We start from the raw sequence: 20,146 nt of genomic DNA on the forward strand, positions 1-20,146 counted from the left end.
TCATCTCCATGCGCACCATCTCTAGAACATGGACTTTATAAAACAACCCTAGTTGGTTAAATAATACAGATCACAATATAAGTCTGCAATCAATGACCAAGCAGTGACAACTAAAGTTAGGAAACTGAGATGGACCATTTTATTATATTATTTCATTCTAAATGAACTATTTACAACCATATTTTTACTGTGTTGGTTAATTTGAAGTCCATAGAGAAATAATGGTATATGTATATAAATACAATTTTTTAAGTTTTCTTTTTAATTTATTTTTCAGAATTTGGCAACCACATTGCCTATTTCTGACTGATAGTGGATTGATCTGTTAGTTACTAATGTAACATATGAAGCGTCGATTAATTTTCTTTTAAAGAAATGAGGTTCTGGTGTGGTATGTTAGCCATTGTTATATGTTACAAAAAAGTATACCACTTGTAACAGATGTCTGAAATCCTACCAGTGGTTAATTTCAGTGGGAACGCAAGGGAACGGCGTTCCCTTACCTCCCAAGAGTGCCGGAACGCAAGGGAACGCTTTTAAAACTACGAGTACAAGTTTTAGTTAAAAAAAATTGTAGGTAGGATCAATATTATGCTATGCTTTGTTTGCGAGTGACTCGTAAGCAGATAGTAAGCGCCCGTACAAGCAGTTGTGAGCTGTGCTGTGATGAGTCTTGCACGGAATCAGGCAGGAGGAAGGTGACGGGCGAGTCATCCTAGTTCGCGCATGCGCGGCTGCGCCTCTCAATAACAAAGCAATACCCACCCCACCCGCTTCCTTTCCCCCTCCATTCCTTCACCGCGCCACCGCCCCAGTGATCACAAGTGTGTTGACTAGTTGACTTGACCTTGGTGTGTTTCGCGTTTAAGTTACAAGTTGCATCGCATCCCATCACGCTTAAGTTCGTTTTTGAGGTGCAGGTCGTTGATTGTGTTCGTGTTTATGCTTATTAGTGCTGGTGCAGCTAAATAGTTTCCTAATTGACTATGACTACCAGAAAAATTGTTGATTTCTTTAAACCTAACCCTAAGAAACAAAAAGGTTATGCGAATAATGAGAACTGCAGTTCGGAAGCATTGACTACAACTTCAATTGTTGATCAAGATAAAAAAGAAGACGCAATCGGGATCAATGAGGATAATTGCGATTACCATTCCCCTTCGACTTCCTCGTCGGTCAAAATAGTATCCAGGTTGGTGGGTTTGGGATCTGATGCAGACGAAGCTAAGGTTAGTAATGAAAATAATGATTTTGTTAATAGGGGTGAACAGCCAGTTTGTTGGTCTGAAGAACAAATTGTTGAATTTAAAGCTAAAAATCCATGGTTAATTGTGAACAGAGAACTAGGTTGCAACGTTTGCCGTAGTGTGAGTACTCTAGGTGCAGAGAAAACGAAGGGCCTAAAGATTAGCGAAGAGTGGGTTTTAGGAACTGTTACCGCTTATGGAAACAATAAAAAAGACCAGCAATCCTCTCTTAGGAAAAAGATATTTTTACACCGTGGGTCTCGAGCTCATTCTTTAGCTGAAAAAATACTCATTGAAGCTAAGAAAGATACAATGAAAAAAGCTGTTGCTTCTATGCATAAAGAGCAGCAGATTGTAACTGAGCGCATTTTCCGCACGGCTTATAAGCAAGCTAAACTAAATAGGCCATTTTTTGAGTTTGAAACTGAAATTGATCTTCAAATAATGAATGGCTTAGATATGGGGCGAATCCTACATTCAAATGTTGCTTGCTCCAATATAATTCATCATATTTCTGATGAAATGAAATCAGACTTGATAAATGGCCTAATCAAGTCAGACTCTAAATTTTCCCTGCTTTTGGATGAAGCCACTTCAGTTTCAAACAAAAATGCTTTGGTGGTTTATATCAGAACTGTTCTAAAGGGAATGCAAAACCCTATGACAGTGTTCTTAACACTTTTTGAGCTAAATAGCACAACATCAGCTGGTATATTACAAGAACTTTTAAATCAGTTACAAGCATTAGGTCTAAGCTTTGAATTCATGAAAGACCATATGATTGCTCTAACTTGTGATGGTGCTTCAGTGCTACTAGGCAAGAAATCTGGCCTTGCTATACAGCTTACTGAAACGTTCCCCAACTTGTTCATTTGGCATTGTTTGAACCATCGTTTAGAGCTTGCCGTGCACGATTCCATAGAAGAAGTAGCTGGAATCAATCATTTTAAGATATTCATGGATAAAATTAGAAACATGTTTAGTTGTTCACCGAAAAACAGCAGGGAGTTGGCAGAAGTTGCTAAAGGACTAGAGGAGCAAATGTTGAAAATCGGCCGTGTTTTAGATACTCGTTGGGTAGCCTCCAGCTTAATGGCGGTGAAAGCAGTTTGGACAGATTTTAAAGCTTTGTACAATCATTTCATTGAAGCATCTGAAGACAAACAAAGGGACTCGAAGCAACGTTCAACTTACAAAGGGCTTTGTAGTACATTATCTTCTACAACTTTTGTACACAGCCTGGCATTGATGTTCGATGCTCTAGAAGAGTTATCGGATTTGTCCTTACAGCTTCAAAAATCAAGCCTCAACCTTATCCAAGCCCACAGTGATGTAACACTGTTAATCAAAGTGTTTGAAAACCGAGTTGAAAACATGGGTAGACGTTCAGTGGAAGCTAAAATTGCTATTGACGATTTGATGTTTCAAGATGTTAAACTTTGTGTAAGATCCAAGATACCCAGTATTCCAGAAAAACAGTTCTATCGGAGCCTCGCTAACAACTTGACTTCAAGGTTGCTATCATCATCTTCAAATGCGGCTGAACACTACACCAAAATCATGAATGACATCAAAGTGATCCACCCCATGTATTGGCCAAAAGACTTATCCATCACCTACGGAGAATGTGAGATCCAGCGAATCTGCGATAGATTTAAGATTAGCAGCTCTCAGGATATAATTAGAGACTTCAGACACTTCAAGCAGGGACTGAAGCCTATGTTAAGTGGAGAGAAACCTACTATTCTAGAGCAACCGCCGTCGTTTAAGAAACTGATTTCCATCATAAATAGTATTGCAGTGTCTAGTGCTGAATGTGAACGTGGGTTTTCTGCAATGAATCTAATTATGTCTCCTCTTAGATCTTCACTCTACATTAGCACTGTTTGCGATTTATTGCGGATCAGACTCCTAGGACCTCCTGTGGCTAGATACAATCCCGAGCGACACGTCAAAACCTGGCTGGCGAAGGGACACCATTCTGCACTTGACACCAAGTCAAAACAACGAGGGCAGAAAACTTACCATGAAGACAGCATTGCATTGTGGGAACTTTTTTCCTAAATCTGTTTTTTAAATATCTTTTAGAATTTCAGAACATTAAGTTTTCATTAAAATAACTAGCCTATGCCTAACTTATAGTTGTGTTCTGAACTCAAGTTTCTGAGTTCTTTTTTGTACTTACAGTTAGTTTTGTGTATTGTTGTTTTGTTTCTTTTGTAGTTTTCACTTTAAAATATTAACAAACAACTAAAACTAAGTTTACCAACAGTCTTGGCATTGCCTTACAATATTATACTACAAATCCGTACATATTTGTTATAATAACTAATAAGCAAATAAAATAATCAACCTTAACTTTTTAAAACTACACTAAATTTAAAAAAATGAAACCGTGTTACTCCACTCTGTGTGTCATTTATTTTGTGTGTAATTAAACGCTTCCTTTTCCTTTCCAAGAAGTTGGTTTATTTTGAATGTATTAATATTGTTTTGTACCCATAAGGTATGCAATTTTTTTGTAAAATATGCAAACTTGTAAAAAAGCTGTTATATTAACAAACATCCATTCACATATTAATATGTATTATTATTACTACTGTAATGTGTATAAATAAAACTGTGAATAAGGCTCAATTTGTTTTTATTTTACCATTCATTAAAAAATTAATATTGGCGAGCTTCATTGATTCAAACAAAATGGTCAATGAAATCAAACCAAATATTTCTGGGAAATTTAAAGTAGGCAACAAGGTGTTAATGGAGTAGAGTAGAGTAGAGAGTAAACTCAATAATTTAAATTCATGTTTTTATTTTCGTACATCCTAATCAAGCACCTTAAAGAAAATAAACAGCATTAAAATATCACTTGGTATTTTATAAAAATGAATGTATTATTATGTCTGGGTGGCCTAAAAACAAAGGTTTACAGTTATAATTTTCAAAAGTTTTCCTGGGTGAGGGCCCCCCTCCTTCCTGGGGTGTATTCCATACCCACCGGTCTGAGCTTCCCGCTTTAAGAGTTCCCACACCTAAAATTTTAGAAATTAAGCACTGAATCCTACTAAACTTTCAAATTGTCCACTGTCAGTAACAAACGTTAAGCAAAGAATCTTATTTTACATTCAACCCAATTCATACAATAAACAGCAATCAAATGCAGTTTTTTTACTTTTCTTTTGCTCCTTTTCTATGTTTTGCTTGTGTTCTTTTATTCTAATATTTAATGGTCTTTTTGTCACGCCTTTGTATTCTCTGTTACAAATACGTTTTCTAATACTGTGACATTTTATTTTTTACAAGGTTTGGTTTTGTTTTTACAAGACTTTGAGAATGGTGTGTTTTAAAGGTAGTTATAACACCACCTTTAAGGTGGTCTGTTTTTCTACCTACTTTTCTAATTTGTTCAGATATTTCCAGCATATATAAGACATTGACATAAAAGCAAATTTATCTCTATTCCGATTTACTGACTCATTAACGATCTTCTATTTTGTTTGTACTTGTTTATTGTACTGAGAGTATCTATTCTGTCTAAGATCCGACTGTTCTTTATTTTCTTTTTAATTCATCTGTAATTGAATATAAGCTCTTGGCTCTATTAAATAACGAGCAGGCACCTCCTTTTTGACAAATTTTTAATGGTTTGATAGTTATTTTGATACTTGCTGAAATTAGAAATGGCAGCAAAAATTGGATCAGCATTAGTAGAAGAAAATGAACTCTTAAAGGACGAAACACTCAAGCTAAAGACCAAACTGAGCATTATGGAAGAAAAACTTGAAGAAATGGGAAATGAAGAAAAGAAACATCTACATAAAATTGAAAATCTCCTACAACTGAATGCAGATGTTGAAGCTCAGCTCACTAAAGAGAAGAAACTTTCCCAAGAAGCGCAATTTATCTATGAGGAACATGATTTACAACTTAGTCAACACATGGATAGCTATGTAAAACGAATAGCAGAGCTTGAAAAAACTGTTTTAACTCTGCAAAAGAAAATTGAAAATCAAGAAACCAAGACTTTTCATGATTCCAAGACATAAACTTCCCCTCCATCCGAAATAATCAAAGATAGTCCTCCCTCATCCCTCCTATTTGAAATGTCCGGTATCAAAACAAAACTTGATTGGATGGAGATAGCTATTAATACCCTAGCTATAAATACTTTAACATCAGGAGACAGACAAACCTGCAATGAAAAACAGAATAACACCTTGACAGAGGTAGACCTGACTTCAAGAACTAATCAAACCTGCCAAGAAAAACTGGAGAACTCTTTATCAGACACAAGAACACACTCGACTTCAGGAACCAGCCAAACCTGTAATGAAAAACTGTACGCCTTGACAGAATGTAGCCCACATCACCAGACTTCAGGAACCCGCCAAACCTGTAATGAAAAACTGTACGCCTTGACAGAATGTAGCCCACACTACCAGACTTCAGGAACCAGCCAAACCCGTAATGAAAACCTGTACGCCTTGACAGAATATCAGAGGGAGATAAATAAATTAAGACTGAGAGAAAACAACAGGACACCGGAATCAAAACTCGTGGCAGATGCAGAAACACAAATCACAGAAACAACTATTAAAGAGCATCTTGCACCTCTATCTCTGGTAGTGATGCAGCTGAGGTCCGGCCAGGGCAGGATGGAGCAATTGATGGAGAGTTTGAGCATTAAGCTTGAGCTACTTGCTAGGACTACTCCACCGGCTTCCCTCAACATATGCACTTCTGTGGAACAGACACACCTTGAACATAATGCCATAACCAAGATGAGAAATCCTGAAGAAGTAGAAGAGAACAACTACAGTGTCTTCCTTCAGATGGCAAAAGCTAATGCCCTCCTTAAAAAGAACACCATAATGAAACCATCTCTGGAGTCTATACTGACGAGTCAGGAAGGAAAAACAACAGGAAATGCAAATGTCTTCAAAGTGCAAAGAGGACCACCTATTACAGCTAAGAAATTGGGTACTGATGAATCTCTAGAGAAATTCTTTATGGACAACATAGAAAGTGCCATGAAAATAAACATGAACTATTTTTCACCCCCCACCAAGCAGCATCTTACATCTGGAACTGCATCAGAGGATACCACATCTACCCTAAATACTTTTTTAGAGCTCAGACAAATGAAAAAGGTCAAATTAAAGAAACAGTCTCTGTAACGAATATATCCATCCTCCATCAAAATGTGGATGGCCTGGGAAGTAAGATAAACAGAGTATCTCACCTACTAGATGAAATACATCCACATATCCTCATCCTGTCTGAACATGGCCTTCAAACTGAACAATTGGAAAATACAAGAATCCATAAATACTCTCTTGCAGCTCACTTTAGCAGAATAGAACATAGGAAGGGAGGTGTGGCAATATTTGTTGATAATACGATGACTGACACAACAAATTCCTGTGACATCTCACAATGTTGTAAAGAGCTCATTTGTGAGGCAGCTGTAATAAGAACTACCCTAGGTAAACAACATCTCAACATCATTGGTGTCTACAGATCACCCACTGAAAACTTGGAAACAGGACTGGAAACACTCTCATTGATACTGGATGAGGTGGAAGCAGAGAAGTACCCTACAGTCATACTGGGAGACATAAATGTAAACAGCATGATACAGGACAGAGATAGTAGAATGCTAAGTGAGATGCTAAACACTCATAATATCACGAGAATGAACCTCCCCCCAACTAGAATTACTCCTACTAGTCAAACATTGATAGACTGTGTATGCTTGAATCTCTCTGCAACTGACATGACTACAACAATCATCATGACAGGCATCTCAGACCATACTGCACAAATGAGCACAACTAACATCAAAATACCCAAGCCTACTATTCTCAGCAAAATGACCAGAATCATGAATGAAAAAAACTTAAATACACTGAAGGCATTGCTACATAATGAAAATTGGGAAAATGTCTGTGGAGCTCAAACAACCAACGAAGCATACACCTTTCTAATTAATACCATCACTATCAATGGACTATGCTTGCCCAAAAAAAAATCCGAATTCGGAAAGGGAAAAAAGGCTGTATCTTTGCAGATGAGGAAGCTTCCAGACTTAAAAAAGATTACCTAAACTGTCTTACAAACTATGGAACTAAGGGCAGCACCACTATAAGACTGAAGCACATCAAATTAAAAAAGAATATGACCTCAGACTCAGATTTCTTAAACAGCAAGCGTCCAAAAACTATATTGAACAATCAGGCAATAAGTCAAAGGCTATTTGGCAAGTAATAAACGGACAATGTAAAATACAAGCACCTACAAGCAAACAATTTCAACTTAGTATCAATGGTAAAACGACAGAAAATATTAAAGAAATATCTGACCATCTAAATCTGTTTTTTACTAACATTGCTGACCAGACAATTTAGAAACAACCCTACCTTTGACAGGGAAATTCTTACAATAGCAGAAACCAATCATGATTTTCTACATTTACCTCTCACAAATGAGAAAGAAATCAGTGATATTATAAACAAATTAAAACCTACAACATCCTCTGGTATTGATGATATACCAGCGAAACTGTTAAAACACTGCAGTACTGAATTAATACCACCCCTGACACATGTTGTAAATATGTCCCTGACACAAGGACTTTTCCCCTCAGCACTTAAGCAAGCTAAGGTCTACCCTAAGCTAAAGAAAGGAAGTGCACTGGAAGCCAGTAACTACAGGCCTATCTCCTTGCTCCCAACATTCTCCTAGGTAATGGAGAAAGTGGTTCTCAGAAGACTCATGAATCACTGTGAGACTAACCACCTCTTGACAGGTAAACAGCATGGATTTCTTAAAGGCCACACTACAACATCAGCCATCATTGCTCTAGCTTGATTCATTGTTGAAAACTTGGAATCAGGAAAGTTGGTTACAGGCATTATGTTGGACTTTAGTAAGGCTTTTGACTGCCTGGGCCACAGTCTGATCCTTGGCAAGCTTGGAAGTTTGGGTGTCGGGGGTACTACTATGAAGTGGTTCAAAAGTTATCTGGAGGGCCGCAGTCAGTTGGTAGAGCTGACAGAAATAAATAGAGGGCTCTCACAGGCTATAAGATCAAACCCTCTTCCCATAAAAAGGGGTGTGCCGCAGGGCTCGGTACTGGGGCCAGTGTTGTTCATACTGCTTACAAACGATATGCCGCGGTACTTGGGAGAACACTGTGAAGCTGTAATGTATGCGGATGACACAACGCTGTTACTTGCTGAACACTCACCAGATGAACTCGCCGTACAGTCGTATATTGCTCTGGAAATGGCTTACCAATACTGCCATGAGAACGATCTTGCCATGAATGTTTCCAAAACCAAGCAGCTGGCTTTCGGGAGAAGAGGGGTCTTGGTTCAAACCGTGCCTGGTGTGTCTTTGGAAGAATACTCTGCATTTCTTGGAGTAATTATAGACAACCAAATCTCTTGGTCTCGGCATACAGACCTTAACAGCTAAACTCAGCTCCTGTATATATGTTCTAAAGCGCATCAGACAATCAGGTAGTCTAGAGACTGCTATGATCGCCTATTATGCGCTCTTTCAGTCACACCTGCAATATGGGCTGGCTGTTTGGGGAGCATCAACAGCAACAAATACAAAACGCATCTTAGTATTGCAGAAAAGAGCAGTGAGAATACTGGCCAGTATAAACTCTACAGACTCATGCAAAGAAGTTTTTGTGACATTAAAAATAATGACTGTCATCTCCCTTTATAACAGGGTGAGTCTGACCACCCGTGCAGTATTTACAGCTGTCTTAATAACTGACTTCCAAACTTTTTCTATCTCTTTTCTCCATAATTTGGCCTCTCCGAATCCGTTAAAATTATTTTTAATTTTGAAAAATGCCCCTAAAGGGCCCCAATTTGGGGGGTAGGGGTACTTTTTGGGGAATTTTCAAATGTAAACATGGGTCATGTGATACATCAATTTAAAGGTCTTATTACACCGAACATTTTGGCGCAAACAAAAGTTAATTATCTTTAAACCGTATGTACAGGGTTGTACCAAAACGTTTTGAAATAGGACTTTAAAATAAAAGTACCGTGTTACCCTACCTACAATACGGAACAGCTCCAGATTTTTTTCCTAACTTGCTATTGACCTATTTTTTCCATGAAATATGTGGTAACGGGCATTTTTCACTGGATTTTCTAAATTTCAAAAATATTCAAAATTTAAGAATACAAAAAATCCTAACACTCAAAATTCTTAAATAGCAACATATAATAAATTTTATATCAAAATAAAAGGTCTTTTTAAAACAAACTTTTTTGTATTTAACTTTTTCCCTTATCTCTTACTGTTTCAAAATGGCAGCCGAAAAACTGAATTACGTATATCTGTTTTTACAAAATGTAACAAATTATTTTTTATTTGAACAAACAGGTTTTTGTGATTAAATAAACAGAATTTGTTATGAAATCAGGCTAAAATTAAGCATGTTTTAATTTTCTAATGTGGCCCAATATTTTTGTAGTAGTTTCCATGTTATCTTTTAAAGATAACATTGATTCATGTATGCACAATCTCAATGCAGTCTTGGACTAGAAAGGTACTTTGTACCACCCTCAACAGGCTTATCACTTGCGGTATGCTGGCTAGACATCTTTATCTGACAAATGTGATAAGGCTACCCTTAGTCAGTTCATTGGTGTCTGCTGTTAAGGACAGCTTGTGGTTTTTCGAAATGCCGTACACAAATGCAGAGGCATTCGATATGCTAATGGTGTTAGGCGAATGTTTTCAAAACTATGTGGCTTCTGCGAGGGTATATGCCGAACGGTTTCCAAATAGAGAACCTCAGTCACGAATGGCCTTTCAAAGACTTGCTATTCGAGTTCGTGAAACAGGACAGGTACAGCCTGACAGCAATAAGGGAAAAACGCTTGCAAGGCCTGTAAGAAGTGGATAGGGCACCAGAAGTATTGGCGGCAGTGCAACTAAACCCAAATGATTCTTCCAGAAGAATAGCTATTGATTCTGGTATGAGTCAAAGTTCAGTGGTGAGGATCCTGAAAGACAATAAAATGCATCCCTACAAGATGTCCCTGCACCAAGAACTTCATGGTGATGATGGCATTCAAAGAATGAATTTTTGTTTTGTGGGCAAGAGAAAAGTTGCTACAAAATGAACATTTTTTTTTCGCAATCTACTATGGTGTGACGAAGCTACATTTCGGAGCAACGGCGAAGTTAACCGTCACAACATGAGGTACTGGGCTCATGAGAATCCCCACTGGATACGAGAGGTTGACAACCAGAGGTACTGGACTGTGAATACTTGGTGTGGTATTGTTTTGGTAGGAGAATTGTAGGTCCTTTTTTCTTTGAAGGACACCTAGATGGAGAGACTTATAACAATTTTTTTAATTAATCACTTGCCTAACGTTATTAAATAGAATGTACCTGACGAAGTTGTTGGCAATATGTGGTTTATGCACGACGGTGCTCCGGCTCACTACTCGCACAACGTGCGACAAACGCTTGATGAACAATATCCTGGAAGATGGGTTGGAAGAGGTGGTCCAGTTAACTACCCACCAAGATCCCCTGATTTGACCTGTATGGACTTTTACTTTTGGGGTAGGCCTGAAAGACTTAGTTTATGTTTTACGACCGACAAACACCCGAAGATATGATGCAGCGAATCCGGAATGCTATAAATTCAATCAGCCACGAAGAAGTGTTGCGAGCTGTAGATAGCTTAAGTTCCAGATTAGAAACTGTGTTTAGCAAATGACGGACTACAATTCGAGCACCTTTACTAGCAAAATCAATGAAAGGTAAGATTTATGGCTAGTTCAGAGGTCATTCAGAGCTATTAAGCAAATTAAAAATTAAAGGACATATTTTTATTTCATATAATTTAAAATTAATTTGTTACATTTTGTAAACAGACATACGTAATTCAGTTTTCGGCTGCCATTTTGAAACAGTAAGAGATAGGGAAAAAAGTTAAATACAAAAAAAGTTTTTTTTAAAAAAGACCTTTTATTTGATATAAAATTTATTATATGTTGCTATTTAAGAATTTTGAGTGTTAGGATTTTTTGTGTTCTTAAATTTTGAATATTTTTGAAATTTAGAAAATCCAGTGAAAAATGCCCGTACCACATATTTCATTGAAAAATAGGTCAATAGCAAGTTAGGAAAAAAATCTGGAGCTGTTCCGTATTGTAGGTAGGGTAACACGGTACTTATTTTAAAGTCCTATTTCAAAAACGTTTTGTGTACACCCTGTACATACGGTTAAAGATAATTAACTTTTGTTTGCGCCAAAATGTTCGGTGTAAATAAGACCTTTAAGTTGATGTATCACACGGACCCATGTTTACATTTGAAAAATTCCCCAAAAAGTACCCCCTACCCCCCAAATTGGGCCCTTTAGGGGCATTTTTCAAAATTAAAAATAATTTTAACAGATTCGGAGAGGCCAAATTATGGAGAAAAGAGATAGAAAAAGTTTGGGAGTCAGTTTACTAAGACAGCTGTAAATACTGCACGGGTGGTCAGACTCACCCTGTATAAAAGAAGTAGTGTTGTATGTTGATGCAGGAACCCTCCCACAAGGCTCAAATATCCACAGCTACAACAACACCAGATTTGCCACACACTACACAATGCCTCGCCATCACCTCACACTGTACGAGAAGACACCAGCGTATATGGGAAGAAAACGCCACAACCTCCTGCCAAATGAGCTCAGGACCCTAATGGGAACAAGACTGAAGACTGCTCTGACAGCATGGCTGATCGACAAACCTTTTTATACACTGGAAGAGTTCCTGCAATGGAAGAACTGAAAACTGTCCATTCTCTTCTTCTTTTCATTTTTAAAATGTTTGACGCCATTGTATTTCTTGACGAAACTGCAAATAAAGAAAATGTCTATGTCTAAATTGAAACATATTGTCACTTATTTCTTCTATTACTGAACAATGGCAAAAGTCCAAAAGAATCCTGTTACCTTTACAATCTGTCCACCACAAACAAACTCCTATTTTTTGTGATATTTTCAAAACAGTGTCATGGTAGATACTGTCAGACGCCTTTGTCAAATCTATAAATATGCCAATTACAATGTCACCCTTAACACGGAACAATAACGCTCTCAACACAATTTGTTATAGCTGTAATGGATACTTTGGTTTTAATTCATCTAAACATCATCCAAAATATCATTTTTATTTTTTTTTTTTGGAACAATTAAGATAATCTATTGTAAACAATTTTTAAAATAATAAATCCTTGCTATGTATGGCAATAAGAAAATTGGTTTGTAGTCTCATAAACTTTCATAGTAATTATTTTGCATATTCGTATTACTTTAGTTATTTCCTTAAATCCAATTTATTTATTAAAGAGTTATTATTAGATTGTTTATTAACTTAGATTCCGTTACGGGACAGACATATGAACCCCAAGTATAAAAATATTGTCTTTCAAAACAAAGCATTTTTTTCAAATAATTAACATTTGTACTACCATTTTGTCTTCTTTTTGTCCAGGAAAATTCTTGAGGTCTAGAATGTGTTGGAATCTTTTAATGACAAAATAAGCTTGTAGCATGTACCTTGTTTGGATGGCTGGCCATAGCTGGGTTTGATTGGATGATAGTCTTAATTTTGTTATATGTCTTAATTTTGTTTTTATTGGCTTAATTAATTTACAATTGGCTTTATACAAATTATGATCAAAATCTGGAGGTGCCCCTGTATTAAAAGCCTAAAGAAAACCCCTTCTCACCCATTTCTTGCATTGTTTAATGTATAATTCATCCTTCTTTGTAATAATTGTTCTTGTGGATTTTAAAAGTGTAAGATGAAAAAAATGATGTAGGGTCAAAATCACCTTCTGTTTTTTCACCGTAAGAAAACTGTTTTGGATGAACTAAATACAATGATAAATTTGTCAGATGTAATCACGGTAGATGTTAGCTCTCAAAAAGTTTTGTGGCAACAGTGATGATAATAGTTGCGATAGGAAGCGTTAGATCATAGCTGGAATAACTGGTGTAGGAGTTATGCAGCATTTAGTTATTTCCCTTGTTATTTACCTTATGGGTAACAGCATTGTACAAAATTGGGCTGGATATAAATACCGTGTATTTATAAAGTTAAAGTAAATTTTGTTTTTTCCAATGTTGATTGTATTTTCTGTTTTTTGGAAGAAGAAATAATAAACAAAAAAATATTTTTGAGTAAGCTTTATTGGTACTGGCACCCACGTTCTACAGTACACATAGGTGCACCATACATCTATATATATATATATATATATATATATATATATATATATATATCATCAATGCATTGTCAGACGAAATAACGATAAAAGAATAGCACTAGAATAGCTACAAATTTATTTTTGACGTGACAAGCATTCCAGTTTGTTTCCCGACAGTCATTGATCAATACATTTACACATTCATGGCACTTTCGTTAATTGCAATGTACCTAAAAAACTAAAATAAGAAAAGTTTATTCCAATACTCTGTGTATAGCGCGATTCCAATGGTACAGACATATCTATATGATATCCTCAGGGGGCATCATAAGCATCTGCATCGCCCCCCTCCCCCCATAATTACAACTGAGTCAAAGTATCATGCCTAGGCATCATTTCCACCGTGTAACTAAACCAACATACTTAGCAGATTCATCAGTGTCGAAAAAATGAAGAGTAGTTATTATTTAAAATGTTCAACATAGTAATTTATTTATATTATTGTAAGTAATCGAGAACAATTGAGGGTCAGTTAGAATCAGAGGAGAAGTAAAGCGATTGTATTGGCTTATTTTGTTCCTAGACATGGTGCCAATGACTGAACTGGGCTCTCGCAAACCGAACATGACCATACCTCTGACTCCACTGATGGCAAAACTCAGTCTGTTAGCCATGGAACAGCATAGGGGGGAAAGTACTTCCCCATCTCCTGGTCCCCGACCAACCCGTCCAGTGAGGCGGAGCCGAGCACAACGGGAGAGGCAGCGTAAATACGTAGAACCGCTGCAGGAGAACGTTCTGTACATCTGTGGCTACCAGGACATGACGCTACTGCTTGTCTTGGACCCGGCAACCAGTCAGGATCCGGATCAGATACATGCTCTGGTTAGTACACCTGTTGTGACGTGATGGATTTAAAATATGAGAAATCTAACTTATTAAGCAAAATTAATATTGCCAAAAATGTGGAACGATCCTTTCTATACATACAGACTTTATGTTTCACCATTTCCTCACTACCAGATTATCTTGGTCACTATTTCCTCACTAACAGATAATCTTAGACACAAATTCCTCTTTTTTCCTTCTGAGGGAAAGAGAAGACAGTCCCCGCACTTAATCTCAAAAAGACCTTTGCGCTTCCCTTACTTATATTTATTTCCTCAAAGTCTGAGACTACTGGTTACGCTCATATCCCGCAAAGATATGAAGATATAAGCGCTGATCAGATACTTTTCGGGCAGAACTCGTATAATATAGCTAGACATGCATTGTAATTTAACATATTGACTGTGACAGATATATAACACTACTCCTCTGACTGTCCTAATGTCACAGTGAAGGTGTTAAATAACTACAATGGGTTAACATGCTTTGTGTAAAAGGTAACGATAGTAAATAAACTTCCGTATGTATTCTCAGAAAGTGATGATTCTCACTGTACACATGCCTTGGTTTTCAAACAACTTTTCCTATTCCTCGGTGCATTGAAATTCAAAATGAGGTTATTTTAAATCTGTTGCTACTGGAATCCGTGGTTAATTATTCTCAAAAGTAACCCTGTTGTACAGTGGCAAATGAGTGTGAGCAGCTTGAATGAGCTGGAGACCCACCTGCACCACTGCTTGGAGCATTGCCCCGGGGCGACCGCCTGCGAGTCCTACAGCTGGCTCAGTGTGGACCCACATTGGGGGACTGTGCAGCGTGGCGGGGCATGGGCGGGGGCTCGGCTGGAGCTCCTCACCTCTCTCCACCAACAATTCAACACCCGCCGTAACCTCACCGAGACCATCGTCAGGTACTGTCCACTGATATAATCTTCAAATTTGATATTATAGCAGCTGTCGAACTTCTTTGTAAATGTTACATTTTAACATATCCGTTCTTGTAATGTTTGTGATTAACCCTTCCTGATTGTCGAATTAGGTTTTCAATGATTGGTTTTGGGATTAAAGAAATGTTGTATCTTATATGTATTGATCAGGCAAGAATTAGTGAAATTGACTCAACCTTCCTCAAATTACTGAAGTCAAATAATAACTCAAAATAATGGGAATTTGGACTGTTGCCATTGTTTTACGCTATAAAAATAGAACATCATTTTATCTTGTACGAAGAGTATTATGTTTAGCAAGAACTGAGAATACTATTTTATGATTAAAAAACCAACTTTTAGTCTTCTTCTAGATTTTATACGTGAAGAAGAGAACTGATCTCAGTCCTTGAAATGTTGTTTTATTTTTGTAACATAAATAATGGCAAACGTCTGAAATACTGCTATACTTTCAAATCATCAATCATCACAATGAGCTTTAATTAATTAATGGGTTGAGAGTTTCAGAAATATTGAAATCTCTCAAACCATAAAAGTAATTTTTCGAATAATTTGTTAGATTATTAAGATTTTTACCCTTTTTAAAGCCTCTACGTATTGGCGAACATCATTGTTTATTTTAAATTTAGACTATGTAATTGTAAATAGTGTTCAATAAGTGTTTTATTAATTTTTTATGTGTTAGTTTAAATTTCTTTTGCTTTTCACTTTCATTTTTGTGATGAGAGACTGAGTAAGGAAGACAGGAGGACCTCTCGGAAGGCTTTGCTGTAAATCAGGCGCAGTGTTAACTTTTAAGAGATCGGCCTTACATCTACATCTAATAAAGATAGACACTTCAAAATTGGTACATAGATAATGTATTAAGTCTATTTTATGACTATATATATGAATATAGTGTAATATTAAGTTTAGTTTAGTATTTATTGTGTTGTCAAACTTAAAAAAAATTAACAAAATTTATACAAAACATAAGCTTAAAAAATTGTTTTAAGTAGTATATGTTTTCCTTGAAAGATCGATTAGTAGTGAACAGAATAAAAAAAGAATTGTTATTTGTCAATTAGAAATAACAATATGATTTTTTTGAAAATACCTTGGCCCTTTTCAGTAGAACGCCACTTAAGAGAATGATTTTTTTAGCACATCACAAAAAACATGTGTCGGCCTTAATAGGGTTAATGAAGTCCTTACAGTAAAATCACGCTGAAAAATAAATGTTTTAAACTTATCTTCCTGCTACACTTAACCAAGTTCCAAGCTGAAGCAGCAAGTGTACTGTTCATGCAGATCTGAGGACAGTATAATCTACGGGTACCAGTGTGGCGGAGTGCAGATATTCTACCAGCAAGTGTGCAGTGAGGGGGCTGGACTACCGGCACCCTCAGACCTCATCGGGGTTGTCTCACTCAAGGCCAAACGCAGACTAGAGAGAGATCACGGGATCGTGCTTTTGTAAGAGCTTCTGGTGAGTATCTGACTTTAATACAACATAAAATGTTTTTTTTTTTTTTTATTTTTTATATTTCACTAAAAAAATAATCTTATAACAAAAATTAAATTAAAAACCTTCTATATAATTTTTGTATTCTTAACAACATGGGTTAGTTAAATATGTGTTAAATTTTATAAAACATTCATTAAATTCTTTATTAAATACATTTGAAGCCGTGAAGAGATTATTGTGAGTAAATTTAGCAAGTCTAGTTTATATATATAAAATTTTTCTACCAAAGAAAACACGATTCTTACTCTAAAAGTCATGTTTTTTTTAAACGTTAATTGCCAGGGTTATTTACTGTACTATCTCCTTGCTGGGTTGATGTGTACAATCATACATCATTAAACCTCAAAGCAGTCTATTCTTACACTGCAGAAAAATATTGTAGAAACAAGCACTGAAAATTATACTACTGTACGTATTAACCCATTGCGGATCACTGACGAGCTGGGCTCGTCACGCAGCGGCCGGGCCTAACGGCTGATAACGAGCTCAGGTCACAAAAGCGGTCTGCTTTTAAGTTTCCCTCCAAATAGTTCTATTAATGTCTGATAGATCGGGCGATCGTCTTCACTTGTTAACTAAGAGTGTTTAACAACGGTCTACGTTTAGAGTTTTCAAAACTTTTATAAATATCCTACAGATTCCAGTTGTGTGTCGAAGTTGAAAAATCATTCATATGAGTTTACGCTCTGCTTTTTAGCACTTCTGATTGGGTGTTTTCCTCAGTTTTTATTATAATACTTTTGAGGTTAGTGACACAGAACTAAACGACACAGACGTATATTTTGGCGGGTTTAGTCTAGACAATGGCCTGGATTTTGTAATCGCTTCGCCCGAGCCACTTTATTTAGACTATGATTCAGACATCATCCCTGCCGAACCTTGCTCGCGTGTTATCTTTCCTACATCACAGATACCCCAGCAGGCCCATGTTCCATCTGAACGAATAACTTACAGCTGAATTTTCTAGTATACAATAGCGAGCGATACGATGTGGCGCACCATTGCTGTTCGTGCGGCCGCTGACCGTAAATTAATTTATGCCCGCTGGTGCCCGCGTGCCAAAACAATGCGATCCGCAATGGTTTAAGGGCGTCTAATATGTCTGGAAGCATATGAATATTCTGTTTAAACCATAGCAGATAAAATCTACAAACTGTACACATTATTACACAATTCTCTTGACTACTTTTTTATGACGGTAGTTATAGGCCCCCATAGAAGGCTAAGTACTAGTCGTATATCCTCCTTGCAGAGATCTATGAGACTAATCGAACCTATAGCATATGGATAGATAAACACTTCTTTTTAGTCCTGAACCCTTTCTCCATGGCTCGGATCTGATCCTCTTTTTCAGGAATTTACAACATCTTTATTGTAGGAAAAGGTTGCTCCACAGTATCTTTTTTCTTCCATGCTCAGTATAAACCTAACATTTTTTCTGAACTTGAAAATCTAAACTGACCAAAGGAAAATTGAAAATGGATTTTGACATTTATTTTCGATATAGTTACCCATAGTGGCATGGTCATTTCTAATTGAATCAACCCCTCAGTTGAAAACAAATTTGTATTGTAACATAACTGAAACCTTCTTGTTTTTAAACTCAATTCTCTTATAGATTACCACCAAAAATTGTTCCTTTACTCAAACTATTTGATTTGTCCTAAACTAAGTACTAAACGTTCTATTGACATTTATTTTTTCAGAAAGGTGCAGAACGTTGATGTCCAAAATAGTAAAACTGCAAGATTGGTGTAAAATGGATGGTTAGACCGAAAGTGTATTGAGGTTGTCAATGAATTGTTCTACACCTAATTATTATAGCTTAAGAAGGGTAGTCAGGTAACTTGTAAGTCATGTGCTTAGCAACCGATTAAATATTATAATTCCTATATATTTTGCTGATTTTGTTAATTATGATTTAGCCGTATATCTCCTAATTTATTTTCAAGACACATGTTAGTTCTGTGCGTTTGTGTAGTGTAAAATGAATAATTTTTTTATACATGACTTGAGCATCTCATTTAAAGAATGTGCTTAATGATTGAGGTATCCTGGTCATAGTTTTATTTTCTCAACATAATGGTGTTTTAGATTTCTAAACAGAGTTTGTAAGGAAAAATGTATGCATGCATGACAGATGAAACATTCCTTCTGTAATATTATTAAGGACATTTACACTCTGTAGGTTCAATATAGTCTGATATGGTGTGAAACTCTTTTATTACGTTATTTATTACTCAGTGGTGTTTAATACCAAAGCAGATAATTTAAGGTACTTCTTGCATTTAGTGTTGTAGGACAACTAAAAATGTATAAAATAGGAATTTTCGCATTATCTATGTACGTATTTATTAAAACTACAAAAGCATTTTGCAAAAATTCAATGATAACGTTACATTAGATTGCAAGAGTTTATAGTTATTTTTAAGTTACCAGAAACTGTTAGTTAATCAAATCGAGTAAAAGTGGTTCATGTGCATATTTTTCTTCATAAAGGTGTTGAAAAGTTCCTTTTAGAATGTCACTTTTCAAGTTTAACTTGTTAGAATCACAGTAAGAAGAGATTACTTGGATTAAAACATTGATTCTGCGCACCGTTACTAGACTGTAACTTTGAACAATAAAAAATGACACCAAATAAGTTAAAAGCTTTTCTAACCCAATATGAATGACACGACAGTAATAAATGAACTTTGTGCCAAATTATTTCCTACTCGTAGTCCAAAACTGCTTTTCATTTTAGAATATTCTCTTCAACTGTGATCTTAGTTGTATTTAGTTTGCTTTAAAAAGTGGTAAAAACTAGATTAAGAAGACCCAATTAATATGTTCATACCAAAAAACCTAAATGTTATTTTTATGTTATGTGTTTTATGATAATTCTGTATTTTAGAGATGTTAGTGATAGATACATGTACAGCCACTGAACAAAGTTATAAATGTAAATGTAAGTGATTGCAACATAAATAACTGTACTAGAACTGCTTGTTATAGTTTTAAGACAAGATGCTTGTTAATAAATCTTAATTCATATCAACTTGATGATTTTGTATATTGTAATAAATGATATTTTAGTAACTGTTTCGTTAATTGTAAATTTTTTTACATTCCTTGCTCTTCTTGCTTTTGCTTTTTATGTTTAAGCAGTTTACATTTAAACAAAGAAACATACAACCAAGAAGCATTATAGCCTCAAGTACAAGGATAACAGGTGTTCTGGCCTACAATGAGTGACTACACATTTAACTGTTGTAGTGTATGGAGTGTTTACCCCTCCTACTTTACTCTCTGAGAAAATTTTAA

General features: G+C 36.1%; 1 protein-coding gene across 3 annotated transcripts in view; it reads left to right on the plus strand.

Moving 5' to 3' along the window:
• LOC124367457 (Hermansky-Pudlak syndrome 4 protein homolog) overlaps positions 1–19,928 on the plus strand; it is a 60,370-nt gene extending 40,442 nt beyond the window's left edge. For all 3 annotated transcript variants that reach the window (XM_046824280.1, XM_046824281.1, XM_046824282.1), the window contains 4 exons: positions 14,083–14,384; positions 15,071–15,297; positions 16,624–16,801; positions 18,547–19,928. In XM_046824280.1, the coding sequence (XP_046680236.1) occupies positions 14,083–14,384; positions 15,071–15,297; positions 16,624–16,792 (698 nt within the window). In that variant the 3' untranslated portion in view covers positions 16,793–16,801; positions 18,547–19,928. The remainder of the gene's footprint in view (positions 1–14,082; positions 14,385–15,070; positions 15,298–16,623; positions 16,802–18,546) is intronic.
• The last annotated feature ends 218 nt before the right edge of the window (positions 19,929–20,146 follow it).

The sequence above is a fragment of the Homalodisca vitripennis genome, chromosome 8 (genome assembly GCF_021130785.1).
Source record: "Homalodisca vitripennis isolate AUS2020 chromosome 8, UT_GWSS_2.1, whole genome shotgun sequence".
Taxonomy (NCBI): Eukaryota; Metazoa; Arthropoda; class Insecta; order Hemiptera; family Cicadellidae; genus Homalodisca; species Homalodisca vitripennis.